Here is a 26,613-nt window from a genome sequence, read left to right on the forward strand (position 1 = left end):
TAAAAGGCATACCTTACCTTCTGTGATATTTTAATACCTGTTTATTAAAAATTTACTATAAAATTTTACATTTTTACAGTGACATTTAAAATTTAACTTGGTATTTAACTTACATAATTGAAAATAATTTTTAATTAATAAATATGCAGATTGCGTCAAAACTATTTTGGTAATATGATTTTAATAACTCAGCGTTCCAACGTACCACCTTTTCCCACTTGTGTTGCATATATATCGCGAAGATGTTCTACAGTTTATAGATTGAGCGAGCTGTATGCACTTGTCTAAACAGTACATTTTTATTTTGTGTAACGTATAACGGAAGTTGCCAGCATTCTAAATAATTGACAACTGACAAAGTAAATTCTTTGCAAGATAGTCACAAACAATGACATTTAAAATTTATAGATAAAACTACGAGATGTTGATAGTTGGTTGATATAAGAAAATAGATATTATTTATTGAATGCTCGTGTATTTCAGTCATCAGTGAAAATTAAAGTTAAAAGTTGATATTTTGATAATGTGATTCAATCAATTGTTGTTAGCTTCTGTGGATAAATATATCAAATCAAGACTGCTATAATGAATATGTATTTATATATGAAAACAAGTAAATAACCAGGGTGAAAATGTCTGAATCAAACAATCCTTTTGCTGGTTTGTTAGGGGCGACTGAAGTAACTACCAGTACAAATGGAGAGCATTCATCGGAGCTAAGACAAAATCCGTTAACAATGAAAGACAGTAAAGAAAACGAACAAATTTATTCTTTAAATAATATGGTTGAGGATGTTTTTCACTTTTCTATCAATCCAAATGCTGTGGCAGAAAATTCCAACAAGCAGCTGGTTTACCTAGAAGAATTAGCTCAGGCTATGAAACCCAATGTACTAATAGATTTAGAGGCATTAGAACAAGCCTTATTTGAAAGATTGCTTCTACAAAATGTTGAACAAAGTGTAATACCAAAATCAAGTAGGGGATTCAAAGAACATATTGTTCAAAATAAAGTATTTCCATACTTATTTAATTCGTTGCAAAATCTTCAGACCTATGAGAATAAAAATGATGAATATGTTAAAGAAGCTGTTAAGACTATGAAAGGGCTCGTCTTTAGGAATGCTGTGACAGCACTTAAGCAACCAGCACTATTTGAGGGGCAAGACTTTTCTATACAATTAGTTAAACTTTTACAAGATGTTGATAAAAATAGCCATACCTTTTTTAATGATTTAGTGGGAGCATTCATGATGGATGGTAAGTTATTGATCTTAAATTATTTGTAGATAATAATTGTTTTCTTATTAACTTGTCTTTAAATCATGATCAATAGAACACTAAATGGTTTATTCTGTAGATCATAAAATAATTGTTTTAAAGAAAACAATGAATCAAATTAGAAATGTAATCTTCACACAAAGTAACTTTGAATGGGACATGTGTGCTCATAGCTCATGCTTACTTTCATGTATCAGAAATAAATATAATACTTTTTTAAATTAAAACAGGGCAAATGCCCTTGGATGATGGAAATAGGATGGATAGGCAACCACCCAAGGACATCAGCAATACCAGGGGTGAAGAGATGCATTGCAATCCTTTAAGTTAGTAGGTAGTATGCTTGAAGGTCCATAAGTTACATTAGTTTTGGAAAACTGCAGCCGGTTATTGATTCCACTAACGGCCATTCTCAATATTCAGTCTATTGCTTACTTGAGATTAAAATCGTAACAATTGTTGACTTTTCTGTCCCAATAAACTTATCGATGGTAACTCACCTTATCCGTACACACTGTCTGTCAGTTGGATGACATATAGCTTACCAGTGATAGAAGTTTGTATGGAAATTGCAATTCACGCGTCCCAATATAAGGCAATAAGAATGACTTATCGGGTATATTGGGACAGCTTCAGATTATTGACAGCTAATTACTGACAGTAGAAGGTAGTAATTTATCTCTATCTGTAGATAGTATATTGGGAATGGCCGTTAGTGGCAGTGTGTGAGATGAAATTTCTAACTACTTGCATGTTTTTAAATTGCCACATGTCAACATGGTGTAGGTGAAATTACTACTAGTTATTTAATTATTACTAGTTATTTTATGTCCCATCACACTTTCCTGTAGCTGGTGTTTATAAGGGCTGTTACTAAAATATTGGCGTGGCAAGACACTCTATTTTTGTATCTCTTTGATGCCTTATTTTATCCTTGAATGTGGTAATGTCGAGGAGTTCATGTATTTCAGCATTAGTAGCAAACCAAAGTGTATTTGTAATATTTCTTGAAGTTTTGAATTTGATTTGAAGTTCCCCAATATTATATGCCATGTGCCCACAATGGTTTAAAGTTTGTCTATATATCAGCAGTTTATTTATCCACTACAAGCTTACAATTTTGTTTGATTAACCAGTGGTACCTGAGGTATTTTATTTTCATCTTTACTCTGATGTGTTTTTTCCACATGCATCTTGCCTGTCTAATTGGTCTCTGAGGTACTTCACTCTATATTTCTGTGGCAGTTCTTTGTTTCCCACTTTCACAGGTGGGCAAGAGTCTCTTCTTAGAATGACAGTCACATGCCTTGATTTTAATTCTGAGCCCTTTGTAGTCATCATCTACCCTTATTTATCATGGAAGTGTCTCCAAGAGCTGTTACTCCTAATCGCTGATGATTCCACCTTCTCCACAATGCTGTTTTCTACTGTGTACTGCTTAAAACTTAACTACGTAAACTATGAAATGAACTTTCTTGTGTGGTGTATTTATTTATTATTACAAGGAAACATAACAAAGACATCACAAGAACTGAACAATATAGGAAAGAGATACAAAATATAAATGTAGATGCGTGGCTGGGACGTGAAAGCCTACGAGACTGAGGAGCTCAGAAGATGTCAGCTCACCAGTACATATTTTCTTTAAAGTTACACAGTCTGTTATAGTGCGGCGCTGACATAGCTGAAGAAAGTTGTATTCACGCAACAAATCATTATAGTAGGCTCGATTTCCTTTTACACGATAATTTAATGTGCGTAAGAACTTTTTTTGAACAGTCTCGACTCTTTTTTCGTGGATCGAGTAAAAAGGATTCCATATTGGGCTTGCATATTCTAGTTGGGGTCGCACGAGGGACTTATAAAGATATGTGTAAGTACACTTGTCCTTAAATTGCTTGGACACACGTGTAATAAAGCCTAGCATGCGAAGAGAGCTATTTAGAATATGGTCTATATGGGTGCCGAGGGTTAGTGTGCGGTCTAAATGAATACCCAGATCTTTGATGGTAGAAACTGAAGTCAGCTGTTGATTGCCGAGCTGAAAATGAGTCGTAATAATATTTTTATTTCTGGTGAACATGATATGTTTACACTTTTTGTATGCCAAGTATAGTTTATTACGTGTGCAGTATGCATCAAGTCTGTTAAGATCCTCCTGAATACGGACAGCGTCAGATGGACAAGTAACTGTTTTGTACAGCTTTAAATCATCAGCGTAAAGTAAATAATGACAATGTGAAAAGCACTGAGATATGTCATTGATAAAAATAGTGAAGAGCAAGGGTCCAAGAATAGAGCACCTTTAAGGTGATTAGATGTGGGTATTCAAATTATTATTAAAACTTTAGTGAAACATTATAACTTTATTAATTAACATGGATTTACTCATGGTTTATCGGTGTGGGCACAGACTAATCTCAGACCATTCACCACTCACCCAGATGGAGGACCTCAGAATGGTCTGAAACTAGTAAAGCTGTGTAAATAAATAAAATAAAGATGTGGGCATCTTAAAAAAAAGCATATACAGTTACTTTAATAGCCGGCAACACTTTTTTGATTTATTTGGAGAGAGTTTGGGCAAAGAGCACCCATTAGTTAATTCACATGCTTTGACAGCCTTTTGTTCAGTAATTCTACATCATTCCTTTGTATAACATTACAGGAGATCCTGATGCACAAAATCAGTTAAAAGAGACAATGCTACCTGTATTGGTAAGGATACACACAGATGTTAATAAGGCTAACATAATAAATCTCCCGATTTATGTTTTACCAGCCATACTAATTTTCGCTAGTAAGTATATTATTTCGATTTCTATTATTACAAGCTTATGCAGAAATCTTAAATCTTTTAGACAAGTAGTATGTTCATCTGATGGCTTATGATTCTTGAAAAACCGAAAAATTCTCAGAGGCACTATAATTGTGCTTGTCACCTTCAGACATAAGCTGATAAGTCTCATTTGTCCATTAATTTCACTCGCTTTGGAGCCCTTCAGACCAAAACATTAAAATGCTTACACATTACTGTGTCATACCAGAAAAGGGTACCCATAATCGAGTCTTTGTGGGCTTCAAAGCTACCATTATAAAATTTAGCTATTCATCAGGGTTAAACTCTTTTTTTTTAATGAAAATAAGGAATGAGACGAGCTGTACGTTCAGTAATTGATGCGCCCTGCCCATTACAATGCAGTACCACTCAAGATTATTGAAACACCCAAAAATTCATAGTGGCACTGCAACTGCGCTCATCACCTTGAGACATAAGATATCAAGTCTTATTTGCCTAGTAATTTCAATAGCTACGGCGCCCTCTACACATTACTGCTTCACGGCAGAAATAGGCGCCGTAGTGGTACCCATAATCTAGCCGTAATCCGGTGCAAAGGAGCCTCCCACTGGTATTTCAAACTGCTTTACCAATTCCATCTGTTACCACAGTACACTAGGTGTCATCGATTTTGATAGCTCTATCTAGCCATATGCACATTATAAGCTATAATATGAGATAGCTACACTATAGATAATATATGTATTATTAGAAAATAATTGTAGTACATAGTAGTGTAATAATAGTAAAATTTGTGTCAGACAATAAAGATCATATGCACGTTATTCCTGAAAAACATTCCAAGCTACAAACATCACATTTTAAGGAATTCGTGTTTAATGATTAATAAATATTAGTGTGTTCCATACATGTGGGTTGGGCTACTAAGTCATGATGTCATTTCAGAGTGACAGTAGGGCTGACATTTTTTGTCAGTCTGTTAATATAAATTATGTGACCAGTTTTGTGTTCTTAACTCAATTTCAACATGATTGTGGCTTCGAATGTTTTTCAGGAATTACGTCCATATTTCCACTCATTTTAGTACTAAAAATACAGATTAATTCTAGTAGTACAGATTATTATTATCAAATGAGGATCTTATCATGACAGCAATAATTAAGCATTGTGCTTTGTTGATTTTGTACTCCAATTAAGATATATACAGACACAAGTTGTAATACATATTTTTTTTGTTAGTTTGTAGTGAATAGGTTAGATTTGTTGGTGTGTAAAATATTAATAAACTACTCTAACACAAATGTATGTAACTTCTCAGGTAATCAATATTTAGCGCCAATTCTAATGTCGGCTTGTGAGCCAAAAAATGAAAAGATTGGAAGACAGTATCAAGATACAGTTCTCGGAGCTCTTATATCATTATCTGTTTTGCCCAGAAATCCTACATCACCATATGAATTTTATGACAACCCTGAGGATGAGGTAAAGTGATATATAAATATATTCTTTATACAGGTGGCCGAGAAGTTAATGTCCAAAGCTAAAATTTGAATTTTTCTAATTTTATTGGCCAATGTTCTGGGAAGTTTTTAAAAATAGTAAGAAGCATAGGCTGGGACATTTTTTTTGATACCTTGAACATTTTCATGAATTTAGCTGGAGCAGTTATCTTGAACTTACCACTTGATTCTAAACTAGTTCCGCATTGTCTAAACTATTCATAGTTTCTTATGTGGTTATTGCAACTGTAGTTAATAATTATCAACAATAAAATTAACTAAAAGTGTTCAAAAAAATTAGAAAAAAGTCCTATACCACAATTAGGTGAAAAAAGCGGATAAAAGGGGAAAAAAATTATTATCTCCTAAACTACGCAAAATCGTAGTACATACATAGGGGTGATTCGGATACTCATCACCATGAGGCTTTCAAATTTTAGCTTTGGACATAAACTTCTCGGCCACCCTGTATATTCGAAATGTTATCAATATTTTTTTATTTGTAATGCAATTGAGGCTTATATTGCCTAAAATTTAAACACCAACAGAGTTAATTTGGGTCTTCACCCTTTGAACTGCTATTTTTGTATCTGGCATTGTGTCTTTTATGACCAGGTGAACCCTAGGCTTGTCTGTAATGCACATCCTATTTATATTAATTCTCTAATTAGAACCACTGAGTTTCTCACACCCATTCTGATGCATATTATATTTTAAAATAAGTAGATTTTGACATTCAATATTGAATAAAAATCCTATTTTGAAAAAAATATATAATTTTGTTTACAATACCTACAATTGCAATTTTTTTGCGCATCAAGTATTTGTATATAATAATACAAGTTAATCAAATCACTCCCTATAGTTCATCACTCATGTTATGCTATGAACTAATTCATTCTGAGATACGCTGGAACGATATATTGTTTGGTTACTGTGACTTTAATTTAAATTAACATTATTTTCACATTGCAAACAGACACTAAATTGATTTATATGTATAGATAATATAATTATGTTGTTTTCCAGTCTACTGTATCAGTAATAGACACCTCAATTAAGAATTCAACGTCACATCTCATTGACGGCTTACACAAGATCTTCTTGACACTACTCAAAAGTGGACCTCAAATGAAGGAACGGCTATTGAAATGGATTGGAAAGTGTCTCAAAGCAAATGTTGCCAGAGGAAAGCTGTGGAATGTTCAGGTATTTTTTTAATTTTATTTTGCATGCTAATCATAACCATATTCAGTCATGATTGTTTATGAATTAATTTTTAGGATTCCATGATCTGCTTAGAATCCTTATAAGATCACTGTGTTGTTTACATGTTTACCCTTTTTCTCAGGTATGTGTTGAGGAACTAAGTTAAAATGCATATTACATTCTAATGTATCTCTAAGAATATGAAGTGTCTAACTTAAGATTCAGATAGTTAGTTGTACTTGGCTACATACGTACTTCGCCTCTTGATTGGGCCATTGTGTATGTCTTTTCGTTTTCTTACTCCAGCCCACACTGTCCCAGATGTCTAACAGATTTTTCATATTGCTACTGGCATCAGGAAATAATGCTGGAAATTGGAGGATTTATGCCTGTTGTTTGGTCACACTCCTGCATTCTATATGCACATGATGTGGAATTTCTTCTGCCTCCATGCATCATCTGCATTTGGGGCTGTCTGTCATACCTATGATAAATAGATTCTTGTTTAAGCGAGACTAGACATAACACCTACAATGGACACTTTAGTTCCACTCCCTTGTCAAGCTCCCTGCCAAAATGTATAATAATATTATAATATATATTTCTACATTTGATTATGTTATACATTATGGTATGTATAAATTATAAATATATTTTACCACAGAGAAATAAAATTGTTAAATCAGTTCTTAGCTGACCTCTACACGACGAAAGAAATATACCTACCAAATTTCAGATCTCCAGGCTTGATAGTTCCGGCGATATCATGATAAGTACATAGGTGAAAATCTTATAATATATATATTATCACCAGTTGGAAGCTCAGTATCAAAAGGATACCACAGTAACACCATTTTCTCTGCAAGTTTTGATTTAAAGGGAGCAGCAGTCATTTCAACTTTTAATACGACTTATTTCTGAATGTGACGAACGTGATTGCGCTGGTTCAGAATTATGTGCTTTTCAAGAATTCTCTGCTGGCACTGTATTTTAGTAGGAGGCTGTATTTACCATTAGGTGAACATCTTGCTCTTCTCAAGTGGATGGATGTGATGGATCACAGCATCTGGACATGCTGGTTTGCCCTTCTATTCCATTAATAACAGATCAATGTATTTAAGTAATATTGATAATTTACAGGGTGGAGAAATAAGCGCTGCATCACTGCAGTGTGTCTCTGATGGATTTATGTTGAATTTGGGTTCGATTTTGTTACAACTCTGCCAGCCATTTTGCTCCAAAGCGGGTGATCCAAAGTCCTTGAAAATTGATCCCACATATGGTGCTGTACCTGTAAGTAAACATGTTCATATTTTTTTTTATGGAATAGGAGGACAAACTAACGCACGAGCACCTGATATTAAGTAATTAACAACGCCCACATTCTCTTAGCAACCCAAGAAGAATCACAGGGGCGTTGCCGGCCTTTTATAAAGGAGTACGTGTTTCTTTAAGGTACCCATTAGTCCTCGAAACACCACACGAGGAAGCTCATTCGACAGCGTCGAAGATAATTCCTTGAAAACCGCACTGTTGAGTAACGTCACACATACATGGTGCCGATGATATCCTAATTTGTGGCTTGTCGTTTAAAGGTAGTATTCGGTTTAAGGAATCAGGTCAAACTCTCCCCAAGGATGGAGGAACACCCCCATTATAAATGCGGTAGAAGACACACAATGAAGCGACGTCTCTACGCAACGCCAAGTGATCTAGCGGTTCGCCATATGCCAGCGGCAAACTAATTTACATAGGATAAAAAAGGCATAAAAGTCATTTATTTTCTCAAAATTGATTCCTTTAGAACCGCTCTGAGAGAGAAGCGGCGCAAGAAACTCTGCCAGCATTCTTTTTTTGCGCTCTTTTCAATAAAAATATACAATATTGTACAATCATTTCTATCGCTATAAAATAATCACAATCTAGTCCCAGGCTGTCCGATCATTTAGATATTCAGCAGTGGAGTTATAGGAATTACGACAGAGCCATTTTTTAATAAAACATTTAAATTTATTTATAGATAATGCCTGAACAGTGGCTGGGACTTTATTATAGAAGTGTATACATTTACCCTTAAAGCTAAAGGATGCTCGCTCTATTGATTTATTTGTCTATTGGGTCTACCAGCGATTTTACATAATTAATATTTCTTAAACTATTTACATTACATGCACAGGGTATGAAAAATCATTCAAAGGTAAACACCACATGCTGATGTCGCTTCATTGCTTTATAAATATAAAGTGAGTTAAAACATGAATCAACTTAAACCATAGAAAACCAAAAAAATATTCAAAAGTATTTTTCAGGTATTGCAGACTATCAATTGAGACTTATAGTTAGGGAAACAAAAAATAAGTGTTTTTAATTAAAATTAAAAAAATCTTAATCTAACCTAACTAAATATATAATAAAATAAAAGTAACAAAATTAAAATATATTATGTAATAACTAACGTTCCTCCAAAATTAATAAGAAAAAATGCCTATTCGTTGTTTGTAGTACCACAGTCAAGGACTAATCTGGGTCAAAACGCATCTATTTCTAGGATCTGTAGGATATCGCAGAACATTGATTTAATCATTCCGCTTGCTAATAAAAAAGAAAATACTTAATTTACACACGACTTAGAAACCTTGTTTTCATATTTAATTTTTATTTTAAATTATATATATTTATAGATTTTAGTTTTTAAATTGTTAAAATTACTATCTTATAAACATAGTAAAAATTATGAATGCTGTGGTAGCTTATGAGTGAGTTAACTCTTATCCATATTATTATTATATTTTAAGTTTAAGCATTTAAAGAGTGTAATTTATTAGTTGCCCAAATCTATCTATATATATATAAATAAATTGCTGTTCGTTAGTCTCGCTAAAACTCGAGAACGGCTGGACCGATTTGGCTAATTTTGGTCTTGAATTATTTGTGGAAGTCCAGAGAAGGTTTAAAAGGTGAATAAATAGGAAAATGCTGCTAAATTCAATAAAAACAACAAATTTGTTTTTCCTTTGATGTGTCGATACATAATTTCTATGAGAGAATTTATTGACGCACGGTTTGACAGTTCTGCTGTGAAACAATTTCATTACGACAGCAGGTTGCATATTTTACGAAGTAATTTTTGATGTTATGATATATTATCGACAAATTCATAAAAAAAAAAACATTATTTTATTTATTATATACAGAACAACGCCTGCTAAATAAATAAACATGACAAAAGTGGCCTGACTCTATTGATTAATGTGGTAACAGCGGTGGTAATTACAATAATGCAACAACAACACAGTATCCTGCTTAGCATCATCACCTTATCTCTAAAAAAATTCAAAACTCTATTAAAAAAATGTCTCTCTCATAAATCTTATTAATCAACTATAGGTCCCTATGGGTCAAAATATATATTTAAAAAAAAACGTTAATGATGGGATGAATAAATAGTTATAATTTAATTCATTATATTATAATTACACATGTTTAATCCTTTAAATTTTATTTATTTTAATTGACTTTTGAAATATTCCAGCCAGAAGAATGTGCAGCGAAGTCGGTACATTTAGACTTTCTTCACAGTGAAACATGTCTGTTGCCAGCAAGGGAAACTGAAGATGGACAGACAGTTAAGCGACCCACCGCTGAATCATATAGTTTTGTAACTGAGTGCTTTTTTATGACACAAAAGTGCATCGACTTAGGTAAGAATTTTCGAAATTTTACTTCTTTAGGCCCGAGAGATGAGAGTGAAATTTAAGATGCGCGTGCGTCGCTGTAACACAAAAGTAACAGGGTGAAGTTGGTTCCTAACATTTTTTTGGTTCCGTCCATTATAAGGATAGGCAAAGGGTTCAAGCCCATACAGCCGTATTTGTTATTTAATAATTAATTATCAAAGCCATTGTTGCAAGATTCTTACAATATTGTTCTTTCTACAAATGTAGAATACCATGAGGAATAAATAATTTTAAGGATTTTTGCTTTGTTAGGCCAAAGAAGTATAACTTCTTGCGTGCATACATAAGTACACACACACTTTTTTGATATTGTTGTCGAAGCTAAAACAAAATGTGTGTTATATAAGCAAGGCAATTCTTCAAGCCGGCTAACTTTCTAACAAAATACAAAGGTCTGCCCATATATTAAGTACCTATTGCTCTCATCTGCGGTCTAGTTTAATATAAGCTGGAAGTATTTGACCGCAAGCTTCTCGAGTTGTCGGGTATGCTGTGCACTGTGAATTATTGATTTGATTAATTGGTATTGTGTAGAGACATGGGGAGTGTTCATAAGATTCCCGCAGAATTCTACCTTCGCAGGATATGCCACCAACTAGGATCATCCTCGCCTTCCGGATGTGTAGAGTTAACCGGTTTCTAGGAACTTTTTGCCAAGTATCATCAAACTGGAACGAACTTTCTTGTGCGATGTTTCCACCATGATACGATATGGATACTTTTTTTTTTTTTTTTTTTTTATTAGGAAAAGCAAACAACTACAACTTACAAAGTAGATACATAAAGAAATAACAATTAAGTCTAATAAAATTGTAGTCAGATACGCTATCCACATCTTACTATGAAAAACTTAGAGGTATTCAATGTTAGGTACAAAAATAAATGTTTATACAATACTAATTGAAACTAAAGAGAAATAAACAATGTTCTTAATATTATGGCTAGTTGGAGTAAATTAAATTTATAAAAATCAAACAATTAATAAACACAAAAAGGAAAACATAAGAAATAATTATCTACACAAATCTACACTAAATTATGACTATATATACAATGATATTAACCTAAAGTACTTATGATGTTTAGTAGGTATTTAAAAGAATGTATGTAAATAAATCAAATATTATCCAGTATTTTTTTTTAATTTGGCACTTGAACTGGCTCTCGGATAAATGGAAAATGTCAACACTAATGAATTCTTTGTTGTAATTGTCAACTAATTGATGCAGAGGTGATCTTATTCCTGCATTAGTACGAAATTTACCTGTTGCAAAAAGTTTACGATTACACAGTCCCCGGATATGGGCTGTTCTAGGAATAACATAATTTAATTTGTTGGTCAATTCTGTACAATCAAATTTGCTATGTATAATGCCGTGCAGAAACATACATTGAAGAAGTTTGCGCCTTGATTGAAGGGATAGTAGTTTATACTTATCTATCAAATCTGCGTACGACATATTGTAATTGTCATAGCATCTGTAACTCATGGATCTTAAGAATTTACGTTGGACATTTTCTATCATTTCGTAATACTTTTTATAAAAAGGGTGCCAAATAGGAACGGCATATTCCAATTGGGAACGTACAAGGGATTTATATAAATGTAAAAAAGTATAGGGCTTCTTAAAGTCAATGGATGTTCTCATGATAAATCCATACATTTTGAAAGCAGTGTTAACAATTTTGTCAATATGAAGATTTAAGTGTAATTTATTATCCAAGATGACTCCTAGGTCCCTAGCAGATAAAACTTTACTCAACGTAACATTAGAAAGAGAATAATTATAATTAATAATGCATTTTTTTTTTGAAAAGTTGATAGAATTACATTTATGTAGGCTTAATGTTAATTTATTCTTTCTGCAATAATCAGATAATCTATTTAGGTCCTGTTGGATTAACTCACAATCGTTGAGGTTTGTAATTGACTTGAATATTTTTAGATCATCAGCATATAGTAAAAATTTACAATTATCAAAATACTGCTTTATGTCATTAATATAAATAATAAACAGGAGAGGTCCAAGTATGGAGCCCTGAGGTACGCCAGAAGTGACATCTATACTTGACAACGATACTTATAAGAAAAGTGTGCGTGTAATCTTTTCGCTTGATTGAAGTGAAACTTAATAATAATTAACTTTAGTAATAATTAACAGATACATAAATACATTATAATTATATACATTAATTAAAGCCGTGTTACCAACTAAGCACTCATGATTGATGGAAAAGCTAGGAGCATTGTTAGGTTTTTTGCAATTTTTAGTTCGGAAATGTTGACGATACAACTTCATCTTTTGAGCAAAGTTGGCATTTCATTCTCTACCTAGAATTAAAAAAAATCTTTATAATTATTTTTTTTACAAGTGAGATTTTTTTTATTTTACAAATAATGATGTAGAGTTAAATTGGTATTATTCCTTATTAAAATAAATAAACTTTTTACAGGTTAAGTCATTATCAGGTTCTTGATTGTCTTTTTTATTCTTATTTATTGATGAAAATATATGTTATTCATTAATACCACTTAAAATATTAACTACTACATATCAATATGACGTTGTTATTACATATTAACGAATCAGGCTGTATGGGCTCGAACCCTTTGCCTGTCCTAATAATGGACGAAGAAACCATCGTAACGGACTTCCGGTTCCGTTGCATTGTCGTCAGGTTACCTCGTAGTCGCGCCTAAAGAAGTTGTACTTCAAAAAGCGAGGTGTGCAACGCTTCTATGCTTCCTAGTGTTGGAAGAGAATGTGATCACAAAATATCAGTTAACCCTTACACGCGTTTGTCCTCATCGGTAACAAAACACTGCATAGAAATATCTGACCTGGACACGACTTGTGATAGGACAGTGATGACTTACGGTACACAGACGTGGTCGCTAACTATGGGCCTTATGAGAAAGATCATGGTCGCTCAGGAGGCAATGGAGAGGGCTATGCTCGGAGTTTCCCTGCAACATCGAATCAGAAATGAGGAGATCCGTAGGAGAACCAAAGTAACCGACATAGTCCAAACGATTGCGAAACTGAAGTGGCAGGGCACATAGTTCGACGTACAGATGGCCGTTGGGGCAGTAAAGTCCTCGAATGGCGACCACGTAACGGAAGACGCAGTGTTGGCAGGCCCCCCACAAGATGGACCGACGATCTGGACTGCCCTCATCCGGCGATATTGAGCAGCAATATCGCCGGATGAGGGCAGCGCAGGACCGATCGTCGTGGAAAGCCGAATCTGTTATTTTTGAAACCGATTTTGATTGACAAGTCGGAAACTGTCAGCTACGCTTAGAGCTGTCCTTAGTATTTTGAACGCTTAGAATTCGCTCCTTAATATTTTAAATATTAAACTTGCAAAATCACTGGCAAACATACACATTGGCAAATCATAATTGGTCACGTATTATCAGGCTGTCAGGTCGTCTGTACGCTATTTAGTCTTTATTATAAGTCTATGCACAGTACCATGCTAAGATTATGAAAAATTTCCGTTTTTTTCGGAACTGTCTTCCGAACACACGCTTCCAGAATACACCTCAGGCTTATTTCACGTAAGAGAAAAGGACCAGTTCACCAGTGGGAGGCTCCTTTGCACAGGTTGCCGAATAGATTATGGGTACCACAACGGCGCCTATTTCTGCCGTGAAGCAGTAATGTTTCGATCAGAAGGTGCTAGTGAAATTACTGGGCAAATCAGACTTGACATCTTATGTCTCAAGGTGACGAGCGCAGTTGTAGTGCCGCTCAGACTTTTTGGGTTTTTTCAAGAATCCTGAGCGGCACTGTGTTGTAATAGGCAGGGCGTATCAATTACCATCAGCTGAACGTCCTGCTCGTCTCGTCCCTTAGTGTCATAAAAAAGGGAAATCGCAACGTAAACAATTTTGTATGAAATTCTTGTAGTGTTTGGAATCTCTACGGCCGTACTAAAAGTGTTTTTTTTTATTAAATTTCCATGCTTCTTTGCATTCAGGTGTACGGGTGTGTGCTGAAAAAATATATCGATACAACGATGATATGGCCAGGACAACAAGAGCCTTGATGGATGTTCGTCATTTGGGAGTCTCATCAGAACATATTGCCCCTATCAGGCAGAGGCTAACGCATCTACAGAATAAGTAAGTTGTTGTTAATCATTAACCCCCTTATTCATAATGGTCCGCTAACTTAAAACAGCCACTTAGGAGTGCTTTTTCTCATTCTGACTTAGGTCAATAGAAGAAGACAGAGTGAGAATTAGCAATGCTTTAAGTTAGCAGACTATTTTGAATAAGGGGGTAAAACTTAGATAATTTATATTTTTGGATAGAGCCTCTTGCTGCTAGACAACCGATGGAAACAGGCCAGGTTTAGCACTTTAGTGTGCGTGACATGCTACGTCTTACACTCGCGATTTGTAGGTCACTTTGTGTTAGTGTGTGTGATTGCTCAAAATAGAGGTTAACTGTCAACCTCTATATTGTTTAGACGTTTTTACAGCTATCGCAGTCTATTTAGAAGTATAAATGATCTTAGAATTCAAATACTTCTGCGCGGAAAACTAAAATCATCTATGAGTCTTAGTCTTATCTTATTACAGCAACACCTCTAATCCGAACTCCGAAAATGTTACCCTCCGTTTGATTTTTTAAACGTTTGTATTACGAGTACAGAGTAATTATTGAACGTAATATTGATAAAATTAACTGTGTTACATATGTCATAATATAAATCATCACATTTCATTTAAATATTCGGCAATTTGTTTCGGAATCGAATTTTTTAGAGGGACTAAAATTATTTGAAAAATAGATGTTTTCTTTTTTTGTTTTCTGTTTGGGTTCTTTTTGATATCATTTAATTTTTTGTATTACATGTTCAAGTATTTAGTGTAATTAATACTTGGATACGGATTAATATTGAGTAGGCTTGAGTAGTAATTGACGAAAGTTTTATGATAGAAATGTTTGCTTTGGTTCAACTGTAATGAAAGTAAGTAGTAAGTAATAAATACTTATATAATTGTGCGAACAGATTAAATCATACTGCGCTTGTCAGCCAAGAAGTTAAAACGAATTGTTAACCACGTCAACTTAGATGTATTTTGATATTTGAAATATTAAAGTGTTATATAGACTTCGAGTACCCCACATTAGAACCACTTTGTACCAAAAAAACTGTCATGCTATATGTGTAAAAATCTATATATATATATGAATTGCTGTTCGTTAGTCTCGAAAACGGCCGGACCGATTTGGCTAATTTTGGTCTTGAATTATTCGTGGAAGTCCAGGGAAGGTTTAGAAGGTGAATAAATATGAAAATGCTCGGAATTAAATTAAAACAATAATTTCATTGTTAACTATCTATCAGATTATTTTTATGTATACTGATAAAATATGGCGATATCTTCATTTAATATAAGGTTAATAAAGTTTTAAGAAATATTTTTTTTATAAGTAGTACGTGCTTAGTCATGTGTGTAGGTACGCGGACGAAGTGGCGGGTATCAGCTAGTATTTAATAAATTACCAACAGAAATAAGAGAGGAGACAGTGTTAAATAGTTTTAAATTTAAATTATTAACATTAAAAAATATTGTTTTTACTCAATAAATGAATATTATCAAACGAAGTGGTAACTGGCACCAATACTATCTTTACTTTAATTTTATATTTTGTTGTGATTATTTTTACTACATTATTTCATAGCATTTCATTTATTATTGTAAATGTGTATTGTAGGGTCTTTTAGTAGGCTTTACGTTGATAAAATTAAATGTAGCACTAATTATTGATGTGAAACCACAAAAATATTTGCATGTCTGTCAAGACGAAACATGTGCCTGCCTTTAAATTTGTAACAACTTTACTTGTGAATGTTTCTCGCAAATAAAGAACTTTGACTTTGGCTTTGACTTTTATAATATGTTCTTTTTAAATGGACACTAAACCGTCGTTTAGCATACATAGGTACTGTATCCGGCGGTGATCACTTAACATTAGACCCTTACGCTCGTGTTTCCTCATAAAATAATATTATTAAATCGTATTTTTACAATAGTAAAAATGTTTAACTTGAGAAAAGCTAAGGTTATTACTTACATTTTATTTATATTAATATGATAATGTAAGGAATGACTATTTATTATTATAATCTTTAATTGATTATAAAATTTATATTATTTTTATTTACAATACATTATTAGTATTACTATTTATCCTATAAAAGTAACAATTGGTTAGAGTGAGAGAGGAAGGGCGTACCTGCCGTATGCGTGACAGAAAAGGAAGCCAGACAGACTGGCTCCGTAACGCGTAACGTTACAAACCGCCCTCCCATAAAAAATTATCAGTTCAAAAATATTTCCCAAATAAAATTGAGACATGTTCTGGTACATTAGATAAAATGGTACTAAACACAATCAAATTCAGTCAGCTTAAGTTTTTTTTACAGATATCTAAGTCTGCGATGTGCACTTATGGAGACTAATATGCTACCGTTTATGCGACGGTTGCAAGGTGCTACTTGTACATGGCTGGTGCAGATAGCGATACGGGAAAATGCTGAGAATTTACCATGCTATGCACCAATGAATATAATACCAGTTAAAATGCCCATAACTACTCCACCGCCAGATACTTTAAGGTGAGATAAACCTACAAATGTTAAATGTACCAAAAAATTTACCACACTACGCTGCTACACACTTTAGACACAAATTTGCAGGACAACGATATATCTAATACGATACACATACAAAAATATAAATGAACGTCTATGACTCGGAAACATATATCCATATTCAGCACCTACCGGGATTCGAACCCGGAACTTCTAGCTCAGTAAGCAGGGTCACTAACCACTAGGCTATATGGGTCGTCGAACATGCTACAGTAGTATCGTGTGCTGCAGCCTCGTTTGTTGTTAATATATTGCATACACTTAGAATATACTACCTGACCCCAAAGCCCGATAATGTGTGAACATTTTTGTGAATGTGTGTCTTAGCTTGTTTCAAAATACTAAGGAGATAATTCCAGGTGTGGCTGACTGTTCACGACTTGTGAATCAAAATCGGCGACAGTAGCTTTAGATTCGCTAACCTTTTCTATCTTGTTGTATCTCTGAGATGTTCTCTCTTGCACTATTTTTTTGTCTATTTGCTTGTATATTGAAGATAGTTTGTTTGATAGATATATAAATTCTTGAGCAATTTTAATGCTTGAAAGATTTGGATGAAATTTAGTACACGAGGGTTTTTGGGAGCGATCTCGTTTTCCGAGTTTTCAAACATAGCTGAGCTGAGTCTCCCAAGTCTCAGAAACAATGACAGCAATTGTTCATTTTATTGAAGTAGCAAGGCGGGGATCAGTGACCCAAGTAGCTGGCCCATTGCTACTCTTACTGCCCTCCAGCCAAATACGTTGATGGAAACTCTCTCACCAACAACCTACACAACACCCGATGGATAAATTCCTACACTATCGCCCAAACTGACATGATGGGCACTCTAACGGGTCACACATCACTAAACAAGCACCTTTCCACAATCGACGTAATGGACTGTCCCTAGGTGCGGCCAGACAGCCTCTGGCTGTCTGGCCGATAACGAAACGGTCATTCATGTAATCCTGGAATGTACAGGGGTGGCCAACCAACGGAAAAAAATCTTAAGAAACAAGGTCACTCCAAGAAGTATGCGAACACTTCAGGAGAATTCTAAAGGGAAGGAGCTGGGCTGTTTGTTTAAACTGGGAAACACTGCACGAAAAATGGGCCCAACTTAGTGGTCTAATTGCGGATACAGGAGCCCATTTATTTGTTCATTTTATGTTTAAATTACAGATGCATTCCAGAGTTCGTTCTAGAGAACGTGGTGGTGTTGATCACCATAGCCCGGCGGACTGTCAAGCTGAACATGGATGATGCGGACGTGGTAAACCTTCTGGCGCCTGCTCTTACCCTTGTGCTGACCTTCATGGGGGACTCCTCGAGGACATACAACCCGCATTTAAGGTATTTTAATATTTATTACCATCATTCAGCCGGAAGGCGACCACTTCTGGACATAGGCCTCCCCAAATATCTCCATGATGATCGGTCATGCGCTGCGCTCATCTGTCCATTGAGCTATGTGCCCTGCCCACTGCCACTTCAGTTTCGCAACCATCTGGGCTATGTCAGTAACTTTTGTTCTCCTACGGATCTCTTTATTTCTGATTCGATCTCGGATTAGTATTTATTATTTGGTCAAAATTAAAACGACCTATTTATTTATACCTACATTTTGGTTTCGTTACTGTATGTGGTCAGGATTCAAGAAACGTCGGGAGATAATATTTATATTATATATTTATATTTATATATAGATATTATAATAATAATTTATGCTTATATATTGTGATAATTTTATTAGCGTTTAATCCTTAAGAAAGTAGGTATTTTCTTTAAATACCAATAAACATAATTTAAGCTTCTGTTTTCTTCAAATTACAAATTTTGTACGAAGTATTTTAAAATTAAATTACTTTTACTTATTCTGAATATTGGATCCCTCTTGTGGGAGGCCTTCTCTATTGCTTTTCATTTAGTTCTATATTTTTATGTCATTGGTCCATCCCTTATTTGGCAGTCGTTGTTTTATATTATGTATTATTGTTTGACAATCATAGTACAAGCTATGTTTATGATATGGTGGCTCCTGTTTCCGCAATTAAACCACTATTCATCCATTTTGCGTGCAGTAATGGCCAGTTACTCCAACCAGCCCAGCTCCTTCTAGAAGTTCAGAACATTCCTGGGGTGTTCACAGACTTCTTGGAACGACCTCGTATTTGTTAAAGTTTTTGCCCATTGTTTGGCCACCCCCGCACATTCCAGGATTTCGTCAGTGACTGTTTCGTCCTCGGCTAGACAGCCTCTGCACTTAGGACTGTCCTTTACGCCGATTGTGTGTTTGTTTAGTAATGTGTGACACATATAGGTGCCCACGGACCGATATGGATATCATTCATCCATCGGGTGTTGTGTAGGTTGTTGGTGAGAGAGCGTATCCATGAGAGCAATTTGGCTGTAGGGCAGTGACAGAAGTGGCAATGGACCAGCCACTTGAGTTTTTATAAAAGTAAATGTTGAATTAATATCTCATTTTTATTTTCAGAGCTCGTCTTGCAGAGTGCTTAGAGGCTATGTTGCCAAATAACGAAGATGACAGTTCATCGCACAATAACATCTCATCTTTCTACAGGGAACAAATATTCAAGACGCATCCTCATAGATTCCAGGTATTGCCAAAACAATGTCCAAAACATTTTGAATGAGCCGTCTTGCCCAATGTTTCCATATTAATTAAAAATGGGTATGTTGAAAAAGTACCTATATGGTTGACAACACTCATGTGATTCCTCATTCGTAAAAAATAATCCCTTATTATTATTATCAATTATGCTGTGAAATATATACAGCCAATACTATTTCATTAGCTTTTTAATGTATTTAACCATCAATTAAATATATTTTTTTTGTAATGACCAGACCCATATACTTTGTATCGCAGTAAAAAAAATCATATTATATTCATAAATTAATAAGAGAAGTACCCTATAGTAGGTTTTAACTCGACAAGAATTTTCTTTCTTGAATGTTGTTAAATAGTGGACCGATAGGAAGATAAACGAGTGTTGAAGATAATTGCAATTTTAGCCGTAGCTAGTGAAATTACTGGGCAAATGAGACTTAACATCTTATGTCTCAAAGTGATGTGGTGCCACTGAGAGTTTTTAGGGTTTTCAAGGATCACTTGTTATGGGCAGGGCGTCTCAATAACCATCATCCAAACATCCTAGGTTATAGGTTAGCGATCCTACCTACTAAGCTAGAGGTCCCGTGTTCGAATCCCGGTAGGTGCAAGCATTTATATGATGAATATGGATGTTTGTTTCCGTGTCATGGATGTTTAAATGTATTTATGTATGTTTAAGTAAGTATATTGTATTAAATATATCGTTATCTTGTAACCCATAACACAGGCTATATATGCTTAACTTGGGGCAAGATAGTTTGTGTAAAAAGTGTGTCAATATTATTATTATTATTATCCTGCTCGTCTCGTCCCTTATTGTCATAAAAAAAGTACGCCCTTCAGTCGCAATGTAAAATTTCAACCCCCCTTCACATGGACCTGTTTTCCTGTTCAGTGAACGAGTTCAATATTGGGGTAGTGCAGTACAGTTATAGATTATTTATAGCTATTTTGCTAGATATAATATTATTTTTATAAGATAGTTTAAATATCTAGATAGAAGTAAGCCTGTATAATAAAATATGTATATAATATGGCCTCAAGCTTAGATAATTTATACAGCCATATAGAGCCTCTTTGAAGAAAACCAGCCGGGTTTATAACTTTAGTGTACATGAAAAACTGCGTCTGACGCTCGCGTTTTGTATGTTTGTGTTAATGTGCGTGCAGTGCTCAAAATAGAGATAAACTTTCAATCTGGTTTTTTGGCGTTTTCACAGCTGCCACAGTCTATATATAAATGATCAAATGTCTTAAATTAAAAAAGTTTTGAAATTATAGCTAGTCCCGTGTCTTCTGGATGTGTTCGTTGGAATAGAGATGACAGGACAGAGCGTGCAGTTTGAACAGAAGTTCAACTACCGGCGGCCAATGTACGTCGTTATGGACTTTCTGTGGGGCTTCGAGGAACACCGAGAGGCGTTTACGTAAGTTATATTATCACTTCAGAGATTAAGACAACTGATTTCCGAGGAAGGACAACAAAACTTAGCATACTTATCAGGGATATATCTCAAAGGGCCAATAGAAATATATTTATTTACCAGATAACGAATAACATATTGCAACGACACTCTGTAAACGCCATGAAGCTATATCAGTTAGTAAAGGGGCTTAGACATGGGGAGAAGAACTGATAAGAAACCATAATATATCAACTTAGCCTGCTTAATATATTATTATATAATTTTAGGCTATAAGACGTAGTATTTATTTTTTAAATAGTGTTAAATTTGACTGACCGATTATATTAATACTTAAAATTAGGTTTCCAATGTCTTGCTAGGGTATGAGGCCCCCTGTGTTCTTTGTTAATGATCGAAAAATAGTTTTACCTTTGTCAAATTGAGCAAAATATCTCCGAATGCATGTCCGAACCCTGAGGGGCAAAGTCACAAAAGATATATTATACTTATATAGTTGGTCAATGTTAGTTAGTTTTTGCGAAGGATGCATGGAGGCAGTAGACACGCTACATAAAGAGCTTATGGACTGCAGTTGCATGGCCTAAGAGCGGGCACAGTTCCTCCGATTTCCGAAATCGCTCCTTAACGTATGCACCGGTCTGAGGCTGAGATCTTATAGAGCGTATTTTGCTGAGACTTTAGTCACGTAAAATTCAGCTGAGTTTTAGCTTAGAATAACCTTTGATTTCGTTTTTATAGTCATTTGACAGATAAAATTATGCTTAGCTTAAGCTAAGACAGCCCAATGCGAAAGCCAAGTTTGCGTTTCATCACACTCAGCTAAGTTTTACGTACTGACTGAACTTCAACCAACCGTCCATGCCGCCGTTGCACATGAGGAATGACACCCTGGCCCATACGGCAAAAGAGAAAGCCGAGCTCCTGTGCGCTCTTTTCGCCGCCAACTCGACTCTTGACGACAGCGGAAAAACACCGCCGACCATCCCGCGGTGTCAGAGCTCTATGCCTGAAGTACAGTTCAGACAGAAAATTTTCAACCTGATTCCTGCCGCCGAATTCCACCTTCGCACGACACGCCACAAGTTAGGATTTCATCCTCACCATCTGGATGTGTGGCGGTCCTCCACAGTGCGGTTTTCAAGGAGCTTTCTTCCTCGTACCACGAAGCTGTGGAATGAGCTTCCGTGTGCGCGAGAAAAGCGCGTACACCTTCCTTAAAGGCCGGCAACGCCCTTGTGATTCCTCTGGTGTTGCAGGAGAGTGTGGGCGGCGGTGATCACTTAACACCAGGTGACCCGTACGCTCGTTTGTCCTCCTATTCCATAAAAAAAAAAAAAAAGAAAACTGTTAGGCGAGCTCTGTTTTCGTTGGACATCAGGAAGTCGAGCGGGCCGGATGGCATTTCTCCAATCGTGCTCAGAACGTGTGCCCCTGAGTTGACGCCGGTGCTAACGCGTTTATTCCGACACTCTTATTCCAAAGGCGTATTCCCTAACTCATAGAAGTCAGCCCTTGTCCATTCGATCCAAAAAAAAGGAGATAGTTCGGATCCGGCCAACTACAGGCCTATTGCTATTACCTCCCTGCTCTCCAAAATCATGGAGAGCATAATTAGCCGCCAGCTTTTAGTATACTTAGAGGGTCACCAGTTGATCAACGACCGACAGTACGGCTTTCGCCATGGATGGTCGGCAGGTGCTCTTCTGGTGTACCTAACACATAGATGGGCGGCGGCTATTAAAAGCAAGGGGGAACGCCTGGCAGTTAGCCTGAATATAGCGAAGGCTTGCCTTGCCCCTTCCCGAGAGCTTGTGCAAGTGGATTTCCAGCTTTCTGACTGGGCGCAGCATACAAGTCGTTGTCGACGGTTTTTGCTCGAATCCTAAGCCCGTGAATGCTGGAGTGCCCCAAGGCTGTGTGCTATCTCCCACGCTGTTTCTTCTGCATATCAATGATATGTTGGACACCTCCAACATACATTGCTATGCAGCACTGGTGATGCCGTATACACGGGCCATGCAGGTCTCTCTCGGGAAAACGTCGACCAGTGCCGGGAGCAACTTGTGTCTTTCATCGAGTCCTCTCTCGAGAAGGTCGTGGAATGGGGTTAATTGAACCTTGTCCAATGTAACCCCCAGAAGACTCAAGTTTGCGCGTTTACCACTAAAAAAACCCCATTTGTCGTATCACCGCTCTTCGATAACACTTCCCTTAAAGCCTCGCCTAGTATCGGGATACTGGGTCTCAAAATCTCGAGCGATTGCCAATTGCGTGGCCACCTTCGCACGACACGCCACAAGTTAGGATATCATCCCCACCATCTGGATGTGTGGCGGTCCTCCACAGTGCGCTTTTCAAGGAGCTTTCTTCCACGTACTCCAAAGCTGTGGATGAGCTTCCTTGTGCGGTGTTTCCGGGACGATACGACATGGGTACCTTCAAAAAAAGCGCGTACACCTTCCTTAAAGGCCGGCAACGCTCTTGTGATTCCTCTGGTGTTGCAAGAGATTGTGGGCGGCGGTGATCACTTAACACCAGGTGACCCGTACGCTCTTTTGTCCTGCTATTCCATAAAAAAAACGTAAGCAAAGTCTGAGCAAAGTCCCAAGTACGCTTTATAGGTCTCAGCCTGGCAGCTTGGGCTAACTATTCTGTTAACCTGAGGTCACTCTTAGACATTTTATTTGAAATAATTCTTCTAGCAGTAATTTGAGCAAAAAGAAGTACCACCATTCCACCTGTTTAGTTGTTTCATATAATCAATCAAAATTTCAGGTCGCTGGCACGTGAGGCAGAAGCAAACATGGAAGCAGTCCATCCTCCAATATTCCTGCGATTTGTCAACCTGCTCATGAACGACGCTATCTTCCTGTTGGATGAGGCCCTCGGGAATATGGCACAGATACGAAATCTGCAGAATGCACAGTATGTAATTCTATTAACATAAATGTACTAGCAATTGCCCTCGAATTTGTCGGAGTATAATTTCTGATTTTCTATGAGATTATTTTCCTGCTGGAACGGCAGTCGAACGTATCGGCAAAAGTCCTACCGCTAGTCAAAACCGCACAGGGTTTAAATTGCGCTTTAAAATAATTGGGGCGCCAACTTTGAGGTTAAGGATGTGAGGTGAAGAGTGTGAAAAACTACAGGATAATACATCATCGGCCTACAAAACAGTGTCTAAATTCATATTTTATTTGAACAGCGGGAAGCTTTTCTTGCAAAAAAATATTAATACAGTTGGCTGAGTTGGCTTTTTGGAGAAAGAATAGCTCTTTCACTTAGCCATGCAGCGCAATTTTCTCCAGATTGAACAAGATTGGAGTAGGTTTTCATTATTTTTTCAATCAGCGTACCAAACCAACCAATTACATGAAGAGAGTAAACTTCTCAGTGTCCGTCAGCAATATATTTATGGAATAATTTCACGATTTCATGTAAAAAGTAATATAAACTCTAATGATAATAACAGAATAACCACATTTCGTACACCCAATCACTAAAACAGGCTTTGCTCAGTCACAATATGAATTTAATTCGGCATACGCCTATAACTATTTCAGTAAATTTAATAAAAATATAAGTAAAATAAATAAATACTCTTTAACAAAATCTTTAAAATCGTGGCTAGTAGTATTAAAATACGACAATACAGAAAACATTCTTAAAATTAAAACCTAAGCATCAATTACTAACACTTATTTAATCTTGTGTACAGTTTGACAAAAAAAACCACACACACACACTCAAACACACACATACCTCTTTTTAGTGATTTTGCTTATTATGTATACTAATACCTTTCGGAAGGACCTAGCCTCTGCAACTCAGGGTATCCTACCGCAGAAGGTAGGGCACAAAACTTTCTGTACCACATATTATTAGTATTCAATAAATGATTATTATTATTATTATTAAGCTAGTCAGATCTCTCACAACATCACCAAGGTTACTGGGAATGTTTATTTTACCTCCCTCCTCCAAAATGTTTCCATCACCAATGTCTAGCAACAAATTGGAGAACTCCTCCGCCTTTTGAATCATGTTGAAGACACCCATGTTTACTTTTAAGGACAAAATATTAACCTTAGGCCATCATAGCACTTCAGGCAAGCCTTCCGTTCATCTACATGTGTCCCTCGTGAGACAACAGGCAAAGTCTCTCTGAAGTCTGAAGTCACCAGCCAATAGTACCATGACTCCGCCCATATGTCGCTTACAATTCCATAAATCTTGGAGGGTGCTATTTAGTGCTTCAATGTATTTCTTATGGGCCATAGTACACTCATCTCATACAATAATTCTGTCTTCTCGAAGCACCTGTGTCGTCTCACTCTGTTTAGGTACAGTGGAGTGTCAGAAACATTCAGGTTCAAAAGTAGTTTGAAAGCAGAATAAGCCGTCTTGCCTCCATCAAGCAAAGTAGCTGCAATGCCTGAGGAAGAAACAGCAATGGCATTATTCCTTTCTCTTCTAAATGACTGAGTATAACAATTTTTTTTATTCTATATTTTAACATCGAAAGGCGTAGGTGTCAAAGGAATTTTAATTATATAGTTACCTATACAAAAAATAGCAGTACGTTCGAACTTCATAAGACTTTCATCCAACATTTCAACCCCAATGTCACCCCTATCTAATATCCATTTTTTATACCGTGCGCGAGTGCAAGTCCAAAAAAATACATTAATACATTTTAAATCGCTATTTTACACAACAAAACGGGTTTATAACGCCACCTGGTGAATAATTGAGGCATTGATGCTTTTGGTTATTAAAAGATATGTAGAGGCACCACTTAATAAATGGCATTTATTCAATTAAAATTTCCATAGGGCATAGGGCATTAGAGCATAGGGCATTTATTTATTGGACAGAAGAAGTGTATCAGGGCGGTTTGTGGAGCCGGCCCCCTAGATTCTTGTCGACCGCTATTTAAAAAATTGAAAATTCTATCGCTGCCATGCCTATACATTTATGAAATAAGCCTATTTGTTCAAAAACATATGTGTGATTTCTATACAAAAAAAAGCCAGAAGGTTTTAAACACAAGATATCCAAATAAACTCATAATGCCCTTCTGTAGAACTGCATCTTTTAGTAGAAATTGTTTCAGCATGTCTGTGAAAATATATAATAAATTGCCCAATGAATTGAAAGATTTACCGTTCAAAGTTTTTAAAAGAAGACTGCATCAGTGGTTAACAAATAACTGCTTCTATAGCTTAAATGAATTTTTCAATACAAAATGAATAATTCTATTTGATAATAATATATGTAAATTAATATACTTTTATGACATTGAATTTGTTAATATTATACTAAATAGGTACTAAATGAATTGTTAAGTTATTTACGTC

At 35.8% G+C, this 26,613-nt stretch overlaps 1 protein-coding gene across 1 annotated transcript in view; it reads left to right on the forward strand.

The window, feature by feature from the left end:
• Positions 1 to 410: 410 nt before the first annotated feature.
• The window catches only part of LOC126976491 (ubiquitin conjugation factor E4 A), a 37,990-nt gene continuing 11,787 nt past the window's right edge, over positions 411 to 26,613 (forward strand). The window contains exons 1-12 of the mRNA XM_050824848.1: positions 411 to 1,260; positions 3,950 to 4,081; positions 5,400 to 5,563; positions 6,610 to 6,789; positions 7,930 to 8,082; positions 10,322 to 10,490; positions 14,514 to 14,658; positions 16,976 to 17,167; positions 18,368 to 18,538; positions 19,683 to 19,806; positions 21,105 to 21,250; positions 24,026 to 24,175. Of these exons, the coding sequence (XP_050680805.1) occupies positions 633 to 1,260; positions 3,950 to 4,081; positions 5,400 to 5,563; positions 6,610 to 6,789; positions 7,930 to 8,082; positions 10,322 to 10,490; positions 14,514 to 14,658; positions 16,976 to 17,167; positions 18,368 to 18,538; positions 19,683 to 19,806; positions 21,105 to 21,250; positions 24,026 to 24,175 (2,354 nt within the window). The 5' untranslated portion in view covers positions 411 to 632. The remainder of the gene's footprint in view (positions 1,261 to 3,949; positions 4,082 to 5,399; positions 5,564 to 6,609; positions 6,790 to 7,929; positions 8,083 to 10,321; positions 10,491 to 14,513; positions 14,659 to 16,975; positions 17,168 to 18,367; positions 18,539 to 19,682; positions 19,807 to 21,104; positions 21,251 to 24,025; positions 24,176 to 26,613) is intronic.

This window comes from Leptidea sinapis, chromosome 41 (genome assembly GCF_905404315.1).
Source record: "Leptidea sinapis chromosome 41, ilLepSina1.1, whole genome shotgun sequence".
Lineage (NCBI taxonomy): Eukaryota > Metazoa > Arthropoda > Insecta > Lepidoptera > Pieridae > Leptidea > Leptidea sinapis.